Source organism: Tyto alba, unplaced genomic scaffold (genome assembly GCF_018691265.1).
Source record: "Tyto alba isolate M040663 unplaced genomic scaffold, T.alba_DEE_v4.0 Super-Scaffold_15, whole genome shotgun sequence".
Classification (NCBI taxonomy): Eukaryota; Metazoa; Chordata; class Aves; order Strigiformes; family Tytonidae; genus Tyto; species Tyto alba.
Window position 1 is genome coordinate 9,920,456 of NW_024881277.1, and position 19,033 is coordinate 9,939,488.

General features: G+C 50.8%; 2 protein-coding genes and 1 pseudogene across 2 annotated transcripts in view; 2 read left to right on the plus strand and 1 right to left on the minus strand.

Annotated features, from left to right (window-relative positions):
- LOC122153106 (antigen WC1.1-like) overlaps positions 1-5,248 on the plus strand; it is a 35,288-nt gene extending 30,040 nt beyond the window's left edge. Inside the window, 1 exon segment of the mRNA XM_042789211.1 lies at positions 5,184-5,248. Coding sequence (XP_042645145.1) covers positions 5,184-5,248 — 65 coding nt within the window.
- Positions 5,249-5,423: 175 nt separating this feature from the next.
- On the plus strand, positions 5,424-6,401 carry LOC122153107 (olfactory receptor 14A16-like). Its single transcript, XM_042789212.1, has one exon. The coding sequence runs from the start codon at positions 5,424-5,426 to the stop codon at positions 6,399-6,401; it is 978 nt and encodes a 325-aa protein (XP_042645146.1).
- Positions 6,402-17,781: 11,380 nt separating this feature from the next.
- On the minus strand, positions 17,782-18,716 carry LOC122153108 (annotated as a pseudogene).
- Positions 18,717-19,033: the final 317 nt, after the last annotated feature.

A 19,033-nucleotide genomic window follows, 5' to 3' on the forward strand; every position in this document is an offset into this window, starting at 1 on the left:
AGTGACCAGGAACATGTGGAGAGACTTTCAGCAAGCTGGTTGGCCATACATGCCTCTCTGGGTCCTCTATGAGGTGAGTTTCAGCCAAGGGTGCTGAGGGTGGTGGCCAAGGTCAGTGTGTGGCTGCTTCTGTCACCCTGTAAAGGCCATGGCAGTCAGGGAGGTTCCTGACACCCGGGAAAAGTCAAACATGTCACCCATCTTCATGAAGAGCAAAAAGGAAGATGAGGGAGCTACAGGCTGCTCAGCCTCACGTCTGTCCCTGGGAAAGTGATGGAGCAAATCCTCCTGGAAGCTATTTCCAAGCACCTGAAGGACAAGAATGAGATTTGGAACTGCCAGTAAAAACTGAACAAGGGCAAATTGTGCCTGACCAACCTGAATACCATTTACAATGAGATGATGGGCCCTTTGGATGAGGGGAGAGGTGGATGTAGTAGCCCTCAGTGAAAAGGGCTGCCTGGGACTGATAAGAGAGAGAAATAACCAGCACCAGAAAGACCTAAGCAAAAACTGAGGGAAAAACCCAGAGAGGGATGGCAGCCTCCCCAGTGTCCCCACTACTTGAGCTGGTCCAAAGGGCATGAGGAAACAGAGGCCATGCACTCTCTGTCTGTCCTGCATTCATGCTGCAAGTGACCCCCAGCCCTGGCTGCCTTTGTCCCGCCTCTGCCTCCCCACTAGCCCTGCTGCCCAGGACAGCAGGAGACCCCCTGCCCTGGGGCTCCTCGGGCAGCTTCCACATTTCTCCAGTCTCCTTTCCCAGTGCCTGTTGTATTTTCATGCATGTTACAGTCCTTATCATGTGTGATCAGTGCCAGTAAATGCCTCGTGGAGTCGATGTCATCAGGACTTGGTCATGGTCAGACAAACTGTGCTCCGTTTCACATATAACCTCCATGGACATATTTATCTGACCTAATCTCCAACACTTCCACAAACATAAATAATTTCCATTTCTTAGGACAGGAATCACCCTGTTTTCAGAGAAACAATTTAAAACCCAAAGTGAAAAATACTCGTTCACAGAGAGGTCCAAAATATCTGGGTGTGACATTTAACAAGTGGGTCAATCGGAGGAGCCTCCCAGGGTGACCTTGCCGACTGAGGGTGGGGGTTTCGTCTTCTGGGGGTCTGAGAGTCCTTATGGGATGCCAGAGAGAGCACTGGGGATTGTGCCAGGCTTGCTGTGGCATGCCTAGGAAAGAACCAAAGGCAGGGAAAGGGAAGGACCAAGGTGGTTTGGGGAGAAAGAAGCATCGGAAAACAGGGGGAAAAGGGGATGAAAGGAGCTGGTCATGTGTGGCTGGTCAGCATAATTGTTTATGCACACCATGCAACTGAAAGTCTGTCCTGTCTTCTTATGAATTTCCATCCTCCACAACTTTCTGGGGTGAGGAGATGTCTGCTCTTGGTACGGATAGAGGTCCAAGGGCCCATCCCTGGAGTGGGAAGCACGAGTCAAAGGGGCTCAGGCACCTTCAGGGCCAGCAGCTGGAGAGATCAAGCTGTGTGTGTGTCATATTGGTGGGTATGTCAGTGGGTGGAACCACTAATGCACATCAAACCAAATTAACCAGCAAGTAGGCAAGCCCTGGGAGCCATGTATTTAGAGACCCTATGTCTGGACTAGACCCTGGCGAGCCCAGAGGATCTGTGAGTTGGTTGCTCAAGGGAGAAAGTGGCCCAAAGCAGCACCTGGAGAAAATGTGGGCTCTTGCAGTCAGGTATTGATAAGGCCACAGGTCTGGACCTGGAGGGGAGGTTGTCCTTGGTGTGAGAGAGCAGCAGGAATGCATGGAGCTCTGCCTGGGGACTGACAGTGAGTTAGCTGAGAGCTGATAGGCCAGGATCAGAGGGCAGAACAACATGGGCGGCACTGTGGGAGGATGGGTGGATTTCTGCTCCAGACCTCTTGATCAGGTAGATGAGGCCTTCTTCAGACAATTGGAAGGAGCTTCATGCCTGCAGGCCCTGGACCTCATGGCAGACTGAAACTGTCCCAGTTGCCACTGCTGAAGAGGTGCAAGCCACCCAGGAGGATTTTGGAGCTCACTGGTGACATCTTCCTGACAAGGGTGACTGAGGAGCCAGTGAGGTGAGGGGCCCTGCAGCAGGACTTGATACTTGCAAACTAGGAAGAGCTGCTCAGGGCTGTAACAATCAAGGGTGAGAAAGTAGAGTGTAGGATGCTGAGAGAAGGGAAGAAAGCAAGGGGCATGAGTTCAGGAGAGCAGGCTTTGACCTGCTGAAGGACCTGCTTGGAAGAATCCCATGGGATACAGCCCTGAAGATGAAAGGGTGCAGAGAATTGATGGTTAATGTTCTCCACTTCATACTCCAGAACCATCCACACAGACATGCAGGAAGTCAAGAAAAGGTGTCAGGAGGATGGCATGGATAAAAAAGGAGCTCCTGACAGAAACCAAGCATGAAGAGGAAGGACAGAGGAGGTGGAAGCTGGCTGCATTCCAGGCTCAGCGGTTCTGTGATTCTGTGCTAGAGAGAGTCATTTGCGTGTGCGTGTGCTTCTCTGTGCATGGAGGAACTGTGGGGATGAGGGAATTCTGGATCCAGGTCCCAGACAGCTGGAGGACCTAAAACCAGCTTCTGGAGAGATCCTTATTGTTTCAATCTCTATACAGGTATATATTTTCCACTAACACGGTCTAACATACAAACAGCCCAACCCTTATTTACCCTTTCTCCACTGACCCTGGCTTTGCTTGTTTTGTGATCTCATTTGGTGTTTTGAAGATTGTGTTGATGGTAATTCCTACCTGGGGCTGTAGAGCCCTGCAGCTCCTCAGGCTGTTATTACGTGAGAGACACCACCACCATCAAGGTGAGCTATCTGCACAGAGTCACTAACAGCTGACCAAGTGGAGCTTCAGCCCAGGGAAACCTGAGAAACTCTGGGATTCTGGCCAACAGAAACCTCTTGAGGTTTACAAGGAGAAGTGTCCAGTCCTGCATTAGGAGGAAGAATAATCTCCTCATTTCTCGCGGCAGGCTTGGACCTGAGTAGCTGAGCAGGGACCCTGAGGAGAAGGGCCTGGGCACTATGAGGGACACCATACAAGACAGCGGTGCATGCTGGCCACAAACAAGGCCACCTGCATACAGGTCTGCACTAGGATGAGCATGGCCACCCAGACTATCCTGAGACTGGATGAAGTGTGGTTTCAGAGATGGTGGAGGTTTTTCCCTAAATTGAGAAACAACATAAGAAAGAAAGAATGGCACAAAGTGAAGTTTTGGAAGTTGAGACTGGACGTGAGGATTTTGTGTTACGTTGAGTTACATGAAGCATCCCTCCAAGTGCAGTACAATAGGCCACCCAGAAAGAGTCTGGATTAGCCAAAGCTTTGCATTCCAACCATCAGCCTGTGAGGATGGAGAGATATCAGTAAGGGTAGGAAGATGGTCAAGTGAGAGCAAGGCTGGTAAGCACGGTCGATGTCCAGAGACTTCAAGAAAACAAGTGCAGGCGTAGGCCACCATAGGAGAGCCTGTGGTGGAGATGGCCAAGGGAGCTGACAAGGTTGAAAGCCCCCAGCAGAGCTGAGCTCTTCCTCCTGTTGGCTCTGGCTGTTGGCTGTGTCATCAAGGCCTACCAGGAGACACCTAATCCTTACAGCACTGGGGCCTCTTGGCCCCCTTGTCTCCACCCAAGAGCCTGGCAGGTGTCCAACCACAATCCTGACCTTGGCATTGCACATCCCCACAAAACTCTGCCCCAGGAAGAGCCCTGAGCCGTGGGTGTAGGACAGCATCTCCTTTACCAGGGGCTGGGGCCAGGGCTGCCCTTTGGCTTGATAAAATGCATCCAGGCTTACTCAGCATCAGAGCCACCTTTACATTGACTCTGCCTCCAGTTTTCTGCTCTAACCAGCCCCCAGGTTTGCTCTGGCAGTAAAGTCCCTCTGGGGGACCCATTAATGCTCCAAGAAACTTGGGCATTTACATCTGACTTTGCCTTCTTGAGAGGTTTCATCAGCTTTCTCTCAGGGTCATGGACTGGGCACCAAGCCCACCTGAGGGATCATTAAAATGCCTTGGACTGGTCCTCTGCTGCTGAGCTGGTCCCAGCTGCTGGGACAGAGGGAGCTGATGGCAAGCGGGCAGTGCTGCAGAGAGACAGCTCTGCCCAGGAGCAGCTCCTCTGCAAAGCGCAGCAGGATGAAGGGTACTCCTGGGGTATCTCAGGGAGATGAGCGAGGGAGATTAAGAGTTTAAAGGTGGTCAGGATTGGGAGGATGACTGAGAGTTCAAAGGAGGAGAAATCTTTGCAGCCCTTGACACGGTAAGTCTCTGGGTGCAGGGTGATGTGTCTGTAGTTCCTGGAGGCATCTCCTGAAGCTGGCACAGCCCACAGCTTATGGGATCTGCAAGGAGGGGGCTCTTTTTAGGCAATTTTGAATAGCTATGAAGACACGGTGTGCAGGCAGGGGTGCCCAGGGCTGTCCTTCCCAGCAGGGTCCCTGCACCCCAGGGGGCTGTGTGCTGGGGCAGGGACTCTGCCGCCTGCCAGGGTCAGCACTCAGCCTGCCCGCGGAGCTCCCCACGGTGCTGTGGGGAGAAACTGTGGGGGGAAGGAGAGACCCCCGCCAGGGCAGGCTCCTTCTGCTCTCCAGAGGCTGCTGCATGGATCAGGGATGCTCACAGCTCCAGATCACCTCTAGGACATTGGCATTTCAAGAGGAAGTTCAAAGCAGGGGCCACCTTAAAAATGTGAACCTTTCTAGGCTCTATGATCTCATGTTTCTTCTAAGAAAACATAGAAAGGGGCGGTGAAATTTTAATATGTCACTGAGAATCCTGAACTGTTAAACTGAGGGATCAACACATTTGCCAGAGACTTTATGAAGTGCCTTCACCTACTCCTCTACTTACAGACACACCAGCATCACCTTTGAGGGTTCTGGTTTTGCCTGCTGTTCTCCTTTGTATCTGCAAGTAGGGAAGGAGCCTGGGCAGTGCCCTGTTGCCAGGAGGGGTCTGCAGGGCAGAGCTGAGCACACAGAGGGTGGGGTGGGGGCTGGAAGCACTGTCAGGGTGCTGACATGGGGACACAGAAATGGCTCCTGGCAGAAAACAGCTCCAGGGAGCAGAGAGCCAGGACTTGCTCCAGCATTCTCTTGACTCTGTACTAGGGCACAGGGAGCCTTTTTGTCCCTCAGGTCTCCCCTGTGTTCAGTCTGAGAGAAATGTGAAAGATGAGGATTTCTATCCCTTCAAAGATTGACCCCTCTGAAACATCACAAATCTGAGCTCATGTAAAGGAATTGAATATATTACCCCCAAAGAAAGAGAAATAATTTTGAGGAGACTTTTTGGTAAACAGCATAAGATTGAATAAAAGAAGTCTGTCCTAACTTGTCAATGTCTTCTAGTTCAATCTCCCTGCCTGCAGTGAACAAATGTCCAACAGCAGCTCCGTCACTCAGTTCCTCCTCCTGGCATTTGCAGACAGACGGGAGCTGCAGCTCCTGCACTTCTGGCTCTTCCTGGGCATCTACCTGGCTGCCCTCCTGGGCAACGGCCTCATCATCACCGCCATCGCCTGCGACCACCACCTCCACACCCCCATGTACTTCTTCCTCCTCAACCTCTCCCTGCTCGACCTGGGCTCCATCTCCACCACTCTCCCCAAAGCCATGGCCAATGCCCTCTGGGACACCAGGGACATCTCCTACTTGGGATGTGCTGCACAGGTCTTTTTCTTTGTCTTCTTGATAACAGCACAGTTTTCCCTTCTCACCATCATGGCCTATGACCGCTACGTTGCCATCTGCCAACCCCTGCACTACGGGACCCTCCTGGGCAGCAGAGCTTGTGTCCACATGGCAGCAGCTGACTGGGGCACTGCGTTGCTCTATTCTCTCCTGCACACTGCCAACACATTTTCCCTACCACTCTGCCAAGGCAATTCCGTAAACCAGTTCTTCTGTGAAATCCCCCAGATCCTCAAGCTCTCCTGCTCAGGCTCCCACCTCAGAGAAGTTGGGCTCCTTGTGGTTAGTGCCTATTTATCATTTGGGTGTTTTGTTTTCATTCTGATGTCTTATGTGCAGATCTTCAGGGCCATGCTGAGGATCCCCTCTGAGCAGGGACGGCACAAAGCCTTTTCCACGTGCCTCCCTCACCTCACCGTGGTCTTCCTGCTAATCAGCACTTCATTTTTTGCTTACCTGAAACCCCCTTCCATTTCTTCCCCATCCCTGGACCTGGTGGTGTCATTTCTGTACGCCGTGGTGCCTCCAGCAGTGAACCCCCTCATCTACAGCATGAGGAACCAGGAGATGAAAGACGCACTGAAGAAGCTGATTCAGCCAATTGTCTCAGCAGGGATAAGATGCCCATGTCTCTTCAGAAGTGATTTGCAACTCTTATCTTAAACCTTCTGTGCAGTAAGCATTTTATTTGTGAAACTCTTGTTTGTTCCAAAATGTCTCCATCCACTCCTCTTTCTCAGAGACATGAACCAGCCTCTCTGACCCAGGGACACTTTCTACATGTGTCTGGTAAGACAGTACAGCTGGCCTCCCATGTTGCATATCCACAATAAAAGAGGCTTGTCTCAGTGCCGATGTCTGGAGGTTGGTCTCTTCTTCCAAAGCTGAAGTCAGGAACATGATGAAGGAATTGCCCCTCTGAGTGTGCTGCTGTGCTGGGGTTCTCCAGGGGTTCGGGGCAGGAGGGCATGGGGGGATGTGTTAGGGAATAGGCCTGTGCTGCCCCTTCACGTGTGGGTGCCCAGTGCAATGGAAATGATGGCTGATCCAGGGGGATCTCCCTGGGACCATCTCCCCGTGGCTTTCAGCCACCACTGCCCTGCAGAGCAGCACCGCCAGCTCAGGGCCGTGCCTGAGGTGACATCCCGCGACAAGAGCAGACCTATTTCTGGAGGCACCAGTTTGGGCAGCTTTTCTCTCGCTGGCACAGCAGGAGCTGCCTGGGGAGCCCCCAGTGCAGGAGTCTTGTGCCGGGGAGAGGGACGGGCACAGAGGGGCTGCCAGCACTGGGCAATCAGGATCTCTTGGAGAGAAGAGCAGCAGAGAGAGGGAGATGCTGGCCTGTGTCTGCTCATGGCATGGCTGGCCCCAGCCCTGGGGCTGATGGGGAGGCTGAGATCCCTCTGTGCCCCAGGAGCTGCTGTGACCTTCCGAGGGGCTGGGGCTGTGGGGTGAGTGCCCAGAGCTCTGCAGCACCCCCCAGCCTATCTCACTGGTCATTTCCAGCACTGGCTGCTCACCCGGGTTTATGGGTGAGCGTTGCTGCTAAACCATCTCCATCCTCCTTCTGGTCTCAGTGCCTGTATGGGGGGACCGGCCAGCCCTGCCCGGCCTCTCTCCTGGTGCAGACCCTGGCAGACCCCAGAGAAGGGCTGTCTGCACTTGCTGTGATGTTGCGCTCTGTCCTATTTTTCCATGGACAAAGGAAAAAAACACTGATCACATGAGCAGAACACTTGCTCTTACATTACATGGATGACATTTTAGTAGATACTGAAAAAAAGTCGACCTGTATTCAGCTAACCATTGAACTCTTAAACTTTTTGGGAATTAATGGCTATAAGATGTCTAAGAAGAAAGCACAGATATCAAGACAAACTGTAATATATTTAGGCTTTGAGATTTCAAAGGGACAGAGGAAGTTGGGGACTGATTGAAAGGAAACAATCGGTGCCATTCCTGAGCCCTGAACTGTGCAGGAATTAAGAGCATTTTTGGGAATGGCTGGGTGGTGCCATCTCTGAATTATGAATATGGGCTTGGTAGCCAAACCGTTATATGAGGCCCAGAGGTCTGTTCCTTTCATGTGGGGCCGACAACAAGAAGAGGACTTTCATACACTTAAGCAAGCTCTAATGTCAGCACGAGCTTTAGGATTGCCTGATTTAACTAAAGACTTCCGGTTGTTTGTCCATGAAGGACAGCACCTTGCCCTGGGAGCCCTGACTCAGAGGATGGGAAGCTGGAAGAGACCTGTGGGGTACTTTTCTAAAGAACTGGACACGATGAGCGAAGGATGGTCTTCCTGCCGGCGGGCAGTAGCAGCAACAGGAATACTGATACAAGAAGTCAGAAAGCTCACCTTGGGAAGAATCCTCACGGTTTGTGTTCCACATATGGCTGTTACAGTGCTGGAACAAAAAGAGGGGTATTTGATTTCCCCCAGCAGAATGATGAAATATCAGGTAATCCTTATGGAACAAGATGACATGATTCTGAAAACAACTAACCTGGTAAACCCTGCAGTTTTTCTGAGTGCTTCACAGGAGGAAGAAGGACCCGAGCATGACTGCATAACGACTATTGAGCACGTGTGTTCCAGCCGAGAAGACCTGAAGGACGTCCCTCTTGAAAACCCTGAATGTGAGTGACCCTGTTCAGGGATGGCAGTAGCTTTGTACAGAATGGAACTCGCTACGCAGGATACGTGGTAACAACTGAAAATACTGTGATAGAAGCAAGTGCACTGCCCAACACTACATCAACACAGAAGGCAGAACTGATTGCCTTGATGCAAGCTCTGGAACTAAGCAAAGGAAAGAAAGTGAACATATGGACAGATTCAAAATATGCTTTTGGAGTAGTCCATGTCCATGGAGCTCTATGGAAAGAACGAGGACTATTGTCCTCCCAGGGGGCAAATATTAAGCATCAAAAGGAAATCTTACAATTGTTACTGGTGGTTCAAGAACCGGCCCAAATAGCAATCATGAACTGTAAAGTACATCAATCCAGAAATACAATAGTAGCAGAAGGAAATAGATTGGCAGACCCAGCTGCTAAGAATGCAGCTCAACAATGAGGGTTACAAATGGCAGTAATTCCTACTCGAACTGTAATTGTCCCTAAGGAACCACCAACACATTCAAAAGAAGATGAGAAATTAGCTCAATTCCTAAGTGCAGAGAAAATCCAGAGGGATGGTGGACAACCTCTGAAGGTCAGGTGGTTGTGCCCCCATTAATTATGAGGGCAATACTAACAGGTAAAACATCAGGAATGCCTTTGGGGTGTAGAAGCCCTGGTGACATTCCTGAAGAGGCACATAGTAGCAGAAAGAATGTTAGAAATGGCTAAATCAGTTGCTGCAAACTGCAAACTATGTTTAAAGAATTATCCGGTGGTACAAAAAAGGGTTCTAATGGGTAAATCAAAACCAGGAGTATAACCTGGTGACTATTGGCAGATTGATTTTACAGAATTACCCAAATGCAAAGTTTATCGGTATGTTATCTCTAGGATTGATACTTTTTTATGGATGGACGGAAGCTTTTCCCAGTCACACAAATCAAGCTAAAGAAACAGTTAAGTGGCTTTTATAAGAAATAACCCCCAAATTTGGGGTGCCCATTAGAATATCGTCAGATAGGAATCGGCATTTTATAGGAACTGTGGTTCGGGACATGAGCAAAGCTCTAGGGATAACCTGGGTCTTGCATGCTCCCTGGAGACCACAATCCAGTGGAAAAGTAGAAAGAATTAATTAGACTTTAAAGAGACAAATTAGCAAAAGAAGTCAAGAGGCTAACTTGAAATGGCCTCGAGCACTCCCACTGGCATTACTGCATATTAGAATACAGCCGAGGAGTGAGTTGTCAGCCAGCCCCTATGAATTACTTTATGGAAAACCATATGAGACGCTGAAACCCAATCCAAATATGCATGTAACAAGAAAACAAGTGTATAATTACTGGCTTTCCTTTGGAAAAACTTTAGTTAGACTCTGGAGGGTGGGGGTGTGGAATCCCGTACAAGACTTCCAACCTGGGGACTATATCTAATCTATATTACCTACATCCCAGCAAAACCCTGGACAACCTCCAGCCCACATTCCGTACTATTTCTAGCATGCTCAGGTCTCACACTATCCCGTCCATCTTCATTAACCATCATCCTCCTTCCCATCCTTTGATTTGTACGCAGATATCAACCCCTTAGTCCATGGACCACCCCTGTGAAACGTCCACAGAATGTCCAGAGTTCTTTTAGTCCATGACCTGGGTTCTCTCTGTGCTGGTGGTCACTCGGGACAGTGTTGCTCTGCTTGCTCACCCTGACCCATGAGCTCGCAGAGGCCCATCACTTGTCCCAAGGCAGAGCTCCAGCCATTCCCGCCACTCGCTCTGTCGTAAAGGGCGACTGCCCCTCCTTGCCTTACAGGCCTGTCCGTCCCTGCCCGCGCTCCTGCTGTGTGCTATCTCACACCCACGCTGCTCTCCACATGAGCCTGTAGCCCACTGGAACCACACACAGATGTCTAATTCCTCCTTCTGCACGCCCCGCACATCAGTGCACTGGCACTTCAGAGAGGTGCCCGGCAGCACTGATTTCCCAGAAAGGATGTCACAGGACCATCAAATTACAGTAAAGTTGAGGTTTGGAGGGACAGGACTGGACCCAGTATTGACCCCTGTAGTGCCCCACTGGTGACCGGCCTCCATCGAGACCTGATGCCACTGACCACCATTCTCTGGGCTCGGCTGTTCAGCCAGTTTTCAACCACCTCACTGTCTGCTTCTCCAGCCTCTGCTTCACCAGCTCATCGATGAGGATTCTCTGGGAGACACTGCCAAAAGCCTCCCTGAAGTCCAGGTGGACAATTTCTACTCCTCTACCAAGCCAGTCACACTGGAGAAGTTTATCAGGTTATCAGATAGGAAGGACATTTCCTTTTGTTGGCTGTGCCCTGGGCCTCTGTGTATATGTTGGGGTCTGGCACTTGGAGGGCTGTGATGTTGTGCCATTGTCCACCTTATACAGATTTGGCCAGCTCAAACCCAGGGGACATATGAGGGAAATGCTACAAATGCTTTCTTTGCTTGAAAGCAAGGAAACACTAGTGGGCTCTATCTAACCTCTTCAACCTCCATTGCTCTCAGCTCTGTTTAGATGCAATGGAGACATTAAATGTCTTAATAGATATGTGTCTTGGAAACAATTTCTCCATTCAAAATATAAAGAGGAAATGTGTTTTAGAAATGGATGTATAAGTCTATATTTTTGAAGAGGGAATGAAAGAGTCATGGGCTTGTTGGTGTATTCAGGTGTTTCTGAAGTTCCCCCTATTACGTTGCCAGTGAGAGCAATCAGTTCATCGTCCCCCCCCATAGCCCTGGCAGGACATAACCTCATAACGTACATTTTGCAGACTCCCCCATTATCCAACCCTTTCCATACCCCAGCTGTGTCCCCTGTGGGGATTCACAGACCGCCCTTCTCTTCAGTCTGCCAGGGTCTGCACCAGGAGAGAGGCCGGGCAGGGCTGGCTGGTCCCCCCATACAGGCACTGAGACCAGCAGGAGGATGGAGATGGTTTAGCAGCAACGCTCACCCATAAACCTGGGTGAGCAGCCAGTGCTGGAAGTGGCCAGTGAGAGAGGCTGGGGGTGATGAATTCTGTATCCCAGGTGAGCCCCCAGTTGTGAGAAACAAGCCCACATATATTTAAAAATATGTTTTATTGGTGACAGAGTCAGTGAAGCAAAGAATACAGCGCTGGGAGCAATGGCACAACCTGCCCCAGCAGGGGCTTCTTTTTATAGTTCCAGTCCTCCTTTTTGCACCCGCGCAGTTCCTTTTCCTTGGTTTCTCCGAGGCTGTCCTTCTCTCTCTGTACTTTTCCCCTGCTTCAGTACTTCTTATCACAAAACTGGCAGCTGCTGAGCAGGGGAGGCATCCACAGTGTTATATGTAACCATTAGGTTTAAACATGAAATCAAACAAAGAACAATGCAACAACCAAGCCAAGCAACAAGTCCACTCGCTTTCCTTCCCCCCCCTCTTCTTTGGCATTTCCAGTTGGTCTCGGTGGTCCTCTGGGTGGGGGGGGTTGGTGGAGGGGGTGAAGTCCAGGTTCCTCTTCATCAGGAGTTCTTCGCTTAACCCTTTTCTGCTGGCTTCCATTCCTCTTTACATGACACCTAACCACAGACACCCCCCCCATCCTCCTGCTTGCCCAACTCCCCACAATGCCCAACCCTATGCCTGACCTGTGATCAAAAAAGGCGTGCTCAACTGTTATAATTTTAGCAACACTAATTTAATAACAGCTTTAGCCTAACTCAACAAAAGTTATTCTTTAATTACTTTTAGCGAAAGCAAAATTCTACCGTTACTTCTCACATAGCGAATCCTTCAAGGCGGGAGTGGTTCCCCGTTGGTTTGTGACATCACTGGATCAGGAGGGTCCCTGCCTGGGCAGTGACATCACGGGCAACTCTGTGAGATGGGGGTTCCCTGTGGGGCTGTGACATCACTGAGGACCACATGGTGTGTGGGGGTGTCTCCACCAGGGTGCTGGCATCATACAACACCCATGTAGGGTGGGGGGTGTCCTGCTGGGTTGTGATGTCATCAGGCAGCCACGTGGGGTGGGGTTTTCTCTGACAGTTGTGATGTCACAGAAAACTTAGTGGGTTTGCTTACCGGAGTTCTGATATCATAGTGTACCTTCGGGGTTCCCCACCATGTTTGTGATGTCACAGAAGACCCTCTGGCGTTTCCAACCACAATTGTGACATCATAGGTGACCCTTGGGGTTCCCCACCAGGGCTGTGACATCATAAAGGACCTTTGGTGTTCTGCATCAGGATTGTGATGTCATAGCAAGCTCTTGGGGCTCCCTACCAGTGTTCTGACATCATAGTGAACCCCTGTGTGGTGGGAGTGGGCTTATGGCATCACAGGGGAGCTCATGGGGTTGAGGTGGGGATCCACAATGGAATTGCAGTATCAGAGTCTCACTTAGGTGTGATGGGGATTCCCCAACCCTGGGTTGTGATGTCACTGGTGGGTTATGACATCCCTGAGGGGGTGGCTCCCCTGCCCTATGATGTCACTCATGACCCCACCTCCCAGGCATGGTGGCATGAGGAGAATCACAGACTCCGGCAACTCTATAAGAGTCAGAAATCGAAATCGTTTATTGCCGATACAAGTGCGCTTATATGTCTGCCTAGCAACTGATCAGACATCAACAGAAGGCTGGATTGGTTACATGCATTCCTCACACACTGTTCACACGCCCGAGACTAACGTTTGATTGGTCACTGCCCTCTGTCCATAATACACCAGACAATTCATTGGCTACAAGTTAGTTACTGGTATCCTAAAGCCTATTGGTTAATTAAATCTTACAAGCACAAACACAGTGTTCTATACACTTTTAGCGCAAGGTAGAAAACTTTCCACTGTTTAAGAAACGACCAGAGGTTTCCCATCAACCATAGCCTGGCATGTTTTCTTCAGACAAAGCTCAGCATCCTTATCTTGTTTTTCTACATTCCTGTTCACTACTCCCAAGGCTTCTGGGTGACGAAGGTCAAGATATTCTCATCATTCACCAGCTGTAGAGCTCTCTCAGTTCTCCTCCCTCTTTTCACGTCCCTTTTGCGATGTAGCCAAAGTCTTGCTCCTGTCCAATGTGGCCATTGTCCTCCAAAAATGATCCCACAGTGGCAGAGGAGAGGAAGCTCTTTGACATGGATGAGCACTCTGGGGGGCCCTGAGATCCCTGAATCCTCATTTTGGGAGGGGCCACAGGGTCCCCTGACACTGCCCCCCCCAAATATTTTGAGGGGGGGTTGTGTAGTTTGAACCACAAGCCCCCATTTGCGGGGCGCTACAGTGGTTCCTTCCAACCCCCCCCAGTTATTTTGGGGCTGATCCCTGAGCCCCTCCAAACCCCCATTTTGAAAGGGTTGGGTGGACAGTTAAGGATCCCCTTAAATCAGTTTTGCTTTCCCCCCCTACTCTGTCTTCCATTTTGGCGGGTTGTTGGCATCTCTGACCCCCCCTCAACCCTCCATTTTGGTTTGCCTGCCCCTCCCCCCCCAATTATATTGAAGGTGGTTTGGGTTTTCTCCCCCCATATCCTCCATTTTTGGGGGTGGTGACAGTCTGAATCCCCCAAAATCCCGATTTTTGGGGGGCTAAATCATGCCCTGGCCCCCCTGAAATTATTTGGGGGAAGTTCCAATGTTCCAGCGCCGGCCTATATCGAGGGCCATTCACTGAACCAACTCCAGTTTGCCAACATCCTTCCTGTACTGGATATCTAAAATCCAGATGCAGTAACCCTCTCTTGATCTCCTGGCCGTCCTGCTGGCCACAAAGGCCTGGGTGCAGCTGGCCTCCCTTGCTGCCAGGGCACACGGCTGCCTCCTCTCCAACCCACCCAGACCTTTCCCACGGGGCTTCTCCCAGCCAGGCAGCTCCCAGCCTGGGCCACTGACAGGAGGATGTCCTGCAGGGTCACACACGGGCACTTGGCCTTGCTGGGTTGACTGAGGTTCCTGCCAATGCGTGCTCTCCTGCTCGTGGAGCCCTTTCCCTCAGCACACAGGCCTGGAGACCTTTTCAGAAAAGATTCAGGCAAAGAGGGCTTTGAGTGCCCCAGCCCCACCTGCCTCTGCTGTTATTAAATCAGCCTTCCCATTCAGCAGTAGCCCTGCATGTTCCTTCTTCAGCCTTGGTCTCTAATGAGCGATTGAAGCTCTTCCTTTTGCTTTTGACTGTCCTTGCAACCACTGGCTCCTGGCAAGCTTTTCCTTCCTAAGGAGAGTAAAGTCAAGACATAGAAATTTGTCCTTTGTAAACTGTCCTTGCTGTCACCTCCTGGCAGCTGCTTCATGGTCCCTGTCAGAGCCAGCCCTGTCCCTGTGCTGACCCAGCCTCCCTGCCCCATAAATGCATTATCGTCAGGGGAAGACCTGTGGTGCAAGGAAGGGTGTCTGCCAAGCAAAACCATGGTCACTGGAGAAAGGGAAGCAAGGGCAGGCTGTTGCTATGCTAGGCTCTGTTACTGCAAGATCTCTGTAGAAAGACAAAGTATCTCCCTCCAGGAGTTGGTTTTACACCTTCTGTCTGTTCAGGGTTGCTCCTTGGGAAGAGCACCTGGGATAACATTCCAAGGTTTGGACAAGCTTCAGCTGACTCTCAGCAATGCACCCTTTGATGAAGGGCAGGTGACGGAGCTCCTTGGAACCTGCTACAGCAACCAAGGCTGCAATGATGGAGAGATGTCAGTAAAGGAGGGGAGATGCTGAGTGGAGAGAGAGGTGAGTTAGTTGTGTTGACGCCTCCAGCCTGGTGTGGAACAGAGGTGCAAGATGCTGTAGGACAGCTTGTGGTGGAGACAGCCATGTGCTCTAAGAAGCAACATCTCTGTGCATAATTTTTATTAATTCTTCAATTCTTGCAAATAGAGGAATTTCCAGAATGTAGCCTAAAAAAGGAATATTTTAATGTTAAATAGTTTGGTTTTGGTTTTTTTGTTTGTTTGTTTGTTTGTTTTTTTGTTGTTGTTTTTTTGTTTTTTGTTTGTTTGGTTTTTTTTTTTAAAACCTTGTTTTTTCAATTTTCTTCAGTTTTCATCTTCTAGATCAAGGAATATCTACATTCTCCAATTTATATTGAGCCTGGGTGTGCCCTGATGGAGTCTGACAAAGCATGTAGGAAAAGCAAGCTCAGTGAGGTCACACACTATATGGCCAATCTTGATCACTATGTCCCCAACACTGACATGTGTCCTATCAGCCACCGGGGTTTTTTCAGCTCTAGTCTTTCTGTCACAGGAAGTTGTTTCTTTATTGCCAACATATAATAATAAAGGTTCATAGTTCAACAGAAAAAAACCTAAAGAAGCCTTTTGAACCTCCACTTCCCACAGTGGATGACTGTGGGGGGTGTACGTGACAAGGGGTTGGTGGCTGGAGGGGCTGCAAGGGTGGCCTCTGTGGGAGGAGGCCAGGGATTGCCCTGTGCCAGACAGAGCTGTTTCCAGCTCCACAATAGACTCAGCGCAGGACACTGAGAAGCCCATCAGCAAATCTGGTCATGCCCCTGTGAAAACTTCTTCAGGAACTGGCAGCAAACACCAGACTGGTAAAGGTGGAGAGAACAAACATATTGAGAAACAACGGAGGGAACACCAAGGTAGGAGAAAGAGGAGGAGGCGCTCCATGGTGGAGCAGATCTTCCCTGTAGCCCATGGAGGACCAGTGCCAGAGCAGAGCAAAACTGAGGAAAAGAAGGAATAACAGACAAAACCTGTTATGTGCTGGTTGTGACCCCCCATCCCAAACACCCCTGTGCTGCTCGGGATGGGGGAGAGGAGCCTGGAGTGAAGGAGTGAAGATGAGCCTGGGACAGGGAAGAGGAAAGGTGTTGTTTTAACATTTGGCTTTTTTCCCTATGACCTGTATTCATAGTTAAATCTCTGTTTTAACTGACAACAAAATGAATTCATTTCCCCCAAATCAAGTCTTCAAGTCTTGCCCGCAACGCAAACTGGGAAGTGATGTCCCTGTCATTGTCTCCCCCCAGGAGCCTTCTCATTCCCATTCTTCCTATTTTCTTCCCCATCCCACTGGGGTGGGAGAGGGAGTGAGCGAGCAGCTGGGTGGGAGTTGGGTTATTAGCCACGGTTAGCCCACCACAGCAGTAAGATGACTCAGCTGGTGGATGAGAGGAGAGCAGTGAACGTCTTTCAGCTCAATATTAACAAGGCTTTTCTCAGTGAATCCCATCACAGCCTCACAGGCATGAGTGAGGTGGACTGGAAACAGGATGAAAGGCCGGGTCCAGAAGGCCATGACCCATAGCACAAAGGCCCCTCGGGAGCTGATCACCAGCGATGTACCCCAGGGGTCCATACTGAGTCCAGCTCTGTTAAACGTCTTCACTAATGAACTGGAAAAATAGGACAGAGCGCAACCTCACAGCAAGTGCAGACAGCCCTTCTCTGGGGTCTGGCGGGGACAGCACCAGAAGAGAGGCTGGGCAGGGCTGGCTGGTCCCCCCATACAGGCACTGAGACCAGCAGGAGGATGGAGATGGTTTAGCAGCAACTCTCACCCATAAACCTGGGTGAGCAGCCAGTGCTGGAAATGACCAGCGAGATAGGCTGGGGGGTGCTGCAGAGCTCTGGGCACTCACCCCACAGCCCCAGCCCCTCGGAAGGTCACAGCAGCTCCTGGGGCACAGAGGGCTCTCAGCCTCCCCATCAGCCCCAGGGCTGGGGCCAGCCATGCCATGAGCAGACGCAGGCCAGCGTCTCCCTCTCTCTGCTGCTCTTCTCTCCAAGAGATCCTGATTGCCCGGTGCTGGCAGCCCCTCTGTGCCCGTCCCTCTCCCCAGCACAAGACTCCTGCACTGGGGGCTCCCCAGGCAGCTCCTGCTGTGCCAGCCAGAGAAAAGCTGCCCAAACTGGTGCCTCCAGAAATAGGTCTGCTCTTGTCACGGGATGTCACCTCAGGCACGGCCCTGAGCTGGCGGTGCTGCTCTGCAGGGCAGTGGTGGCTGAAAGCCACAGGGAGATGGTCCCAGGGAGATCCCCATGGATCAGCCATCATTTCCATTGCACTGGGCACCCCCACGTGAAGGGGCAGCACAGGCCTATTCCCTAACACATCCCCCCATGCCCTCCTGCCCTGAACCCCTGGAGAACCCCAGCACAGCAGCACGCTCAGAGGGGCAATTCCTTCAGCCTGTTCCTGACCTCAGCTTTGGAAGAACAGACCAACCTCCAGACATCGACCCTGAGAAAATTGTTTTATTACAGATATGTGACATGGGAGGCCAGCTGTACTGTCCCACTAGATAAACGCACAAAGGCCTCTCTGTCAGAGAGGCTGGTGCATGTCTCTGAGGAAGAGGAGTGTAATCAGATATTTGGAAGAAATAAGAATTTCACAAACAAAATGCTGAATGCAAGGAAGTATTCAGAGACAAATTGGAAATCATTTGAAGAGACATGGGAAGCTTATTCCTGCTGACAGACAACTGACTGAATTACCTTCTTGAGTGCATCCTTGATTTCCTGGTTCCTTATGCTGTAGATGAGGGGGTTCACAGCTGGAGGCACCACCGAGTACAGAAAAGACACCACCAGGTCCAGGGATGGGGAGGAAATGGAGCGGGGCTTCAGGTAGGCAAACATGCCAGTGCTGATAAAAAGGGAGACCACAATCAAGTGAGGGAGACACGTGGAAAAGGCTTTGTGCCGTCCCTGCTCAGAGGGGATCCTCAGCACAACTCTCAAGATCAGTACATAGGACAGCATGATCAAACAAAACACCCAAATGCTACACAGATACTAATGAGAAGGAGCCCAACTTCCCTGAGGTCAGAGTCTGAGCAGGAGAGCTTGAGGATCTGGGGGATTTCACAGAAAAACTGGTTTACAACATTGCCTTGGCAGAGGGGTAGGGAAAATGTGTTGGCTGTGTGGAGGAGAGAATAGAGCAACGCAATGCCCCAGGCAGCTGCTGCCATGTGGACACAAGCTCTGCTGCCCAGGAGGGTCCCGTAGTGCAGGGGTTGGCAGATGGCCATATAGCGGTCGTAGGCCATGATGGTGAGAAGAGAAAACTCTGCTGCAATGAAGAAAACAAAGAAAAAGATCTGGGCAGCACATCCTGCATAGGACATGTCCCTGGTGTCCCAGAGGGAACTGGCCATGGCTTTGGGAACAGTGGTGGAGATGGAGCCCAGGTCGAGGAGGGAGAGGTTGAGGAGGAAGAAGTACATGGGGGTGTGGAGGTGGTGGTCGCAGGCGATGGCGGTGATGATGAGGCCGTTGCCCAGGAGGGCAGCCAGGTAGATGCCCAGGAAGAGCCAGAAGTGCAGGAGCTGCAGCTCCCGTCTGTCTGCAAATGCCAGGAGCAGGAACTCAGTGATGGAGCTGCTGTTGGACATTTGTTCACTGCAGGCGGGGAGGTTGAACTAGAAGACATTGACAAGTTAGGACAGACTTCTTTTATTCAATCTTATGCTGTTTCCCTAAGTCTCCTCAAAATTATTTCTCTTTCTTTGGGGGAAATATATTCAATTCCTTTTTATGAGCTCAGATTTGTGATGTTGCTGAGGGGATATTCTTTGAAGGGATAGGTATTCTCATCTTTCACAAAAAAAGGCTCCCTGTGCCCTAGTACAGAGTCAAGAGAATGCTGGAGCAAGTCCTGGATCTCTGCTCCCTGGAGCTGTTTTCTGCTGGGAGTGGTTTCTCTGTCCCC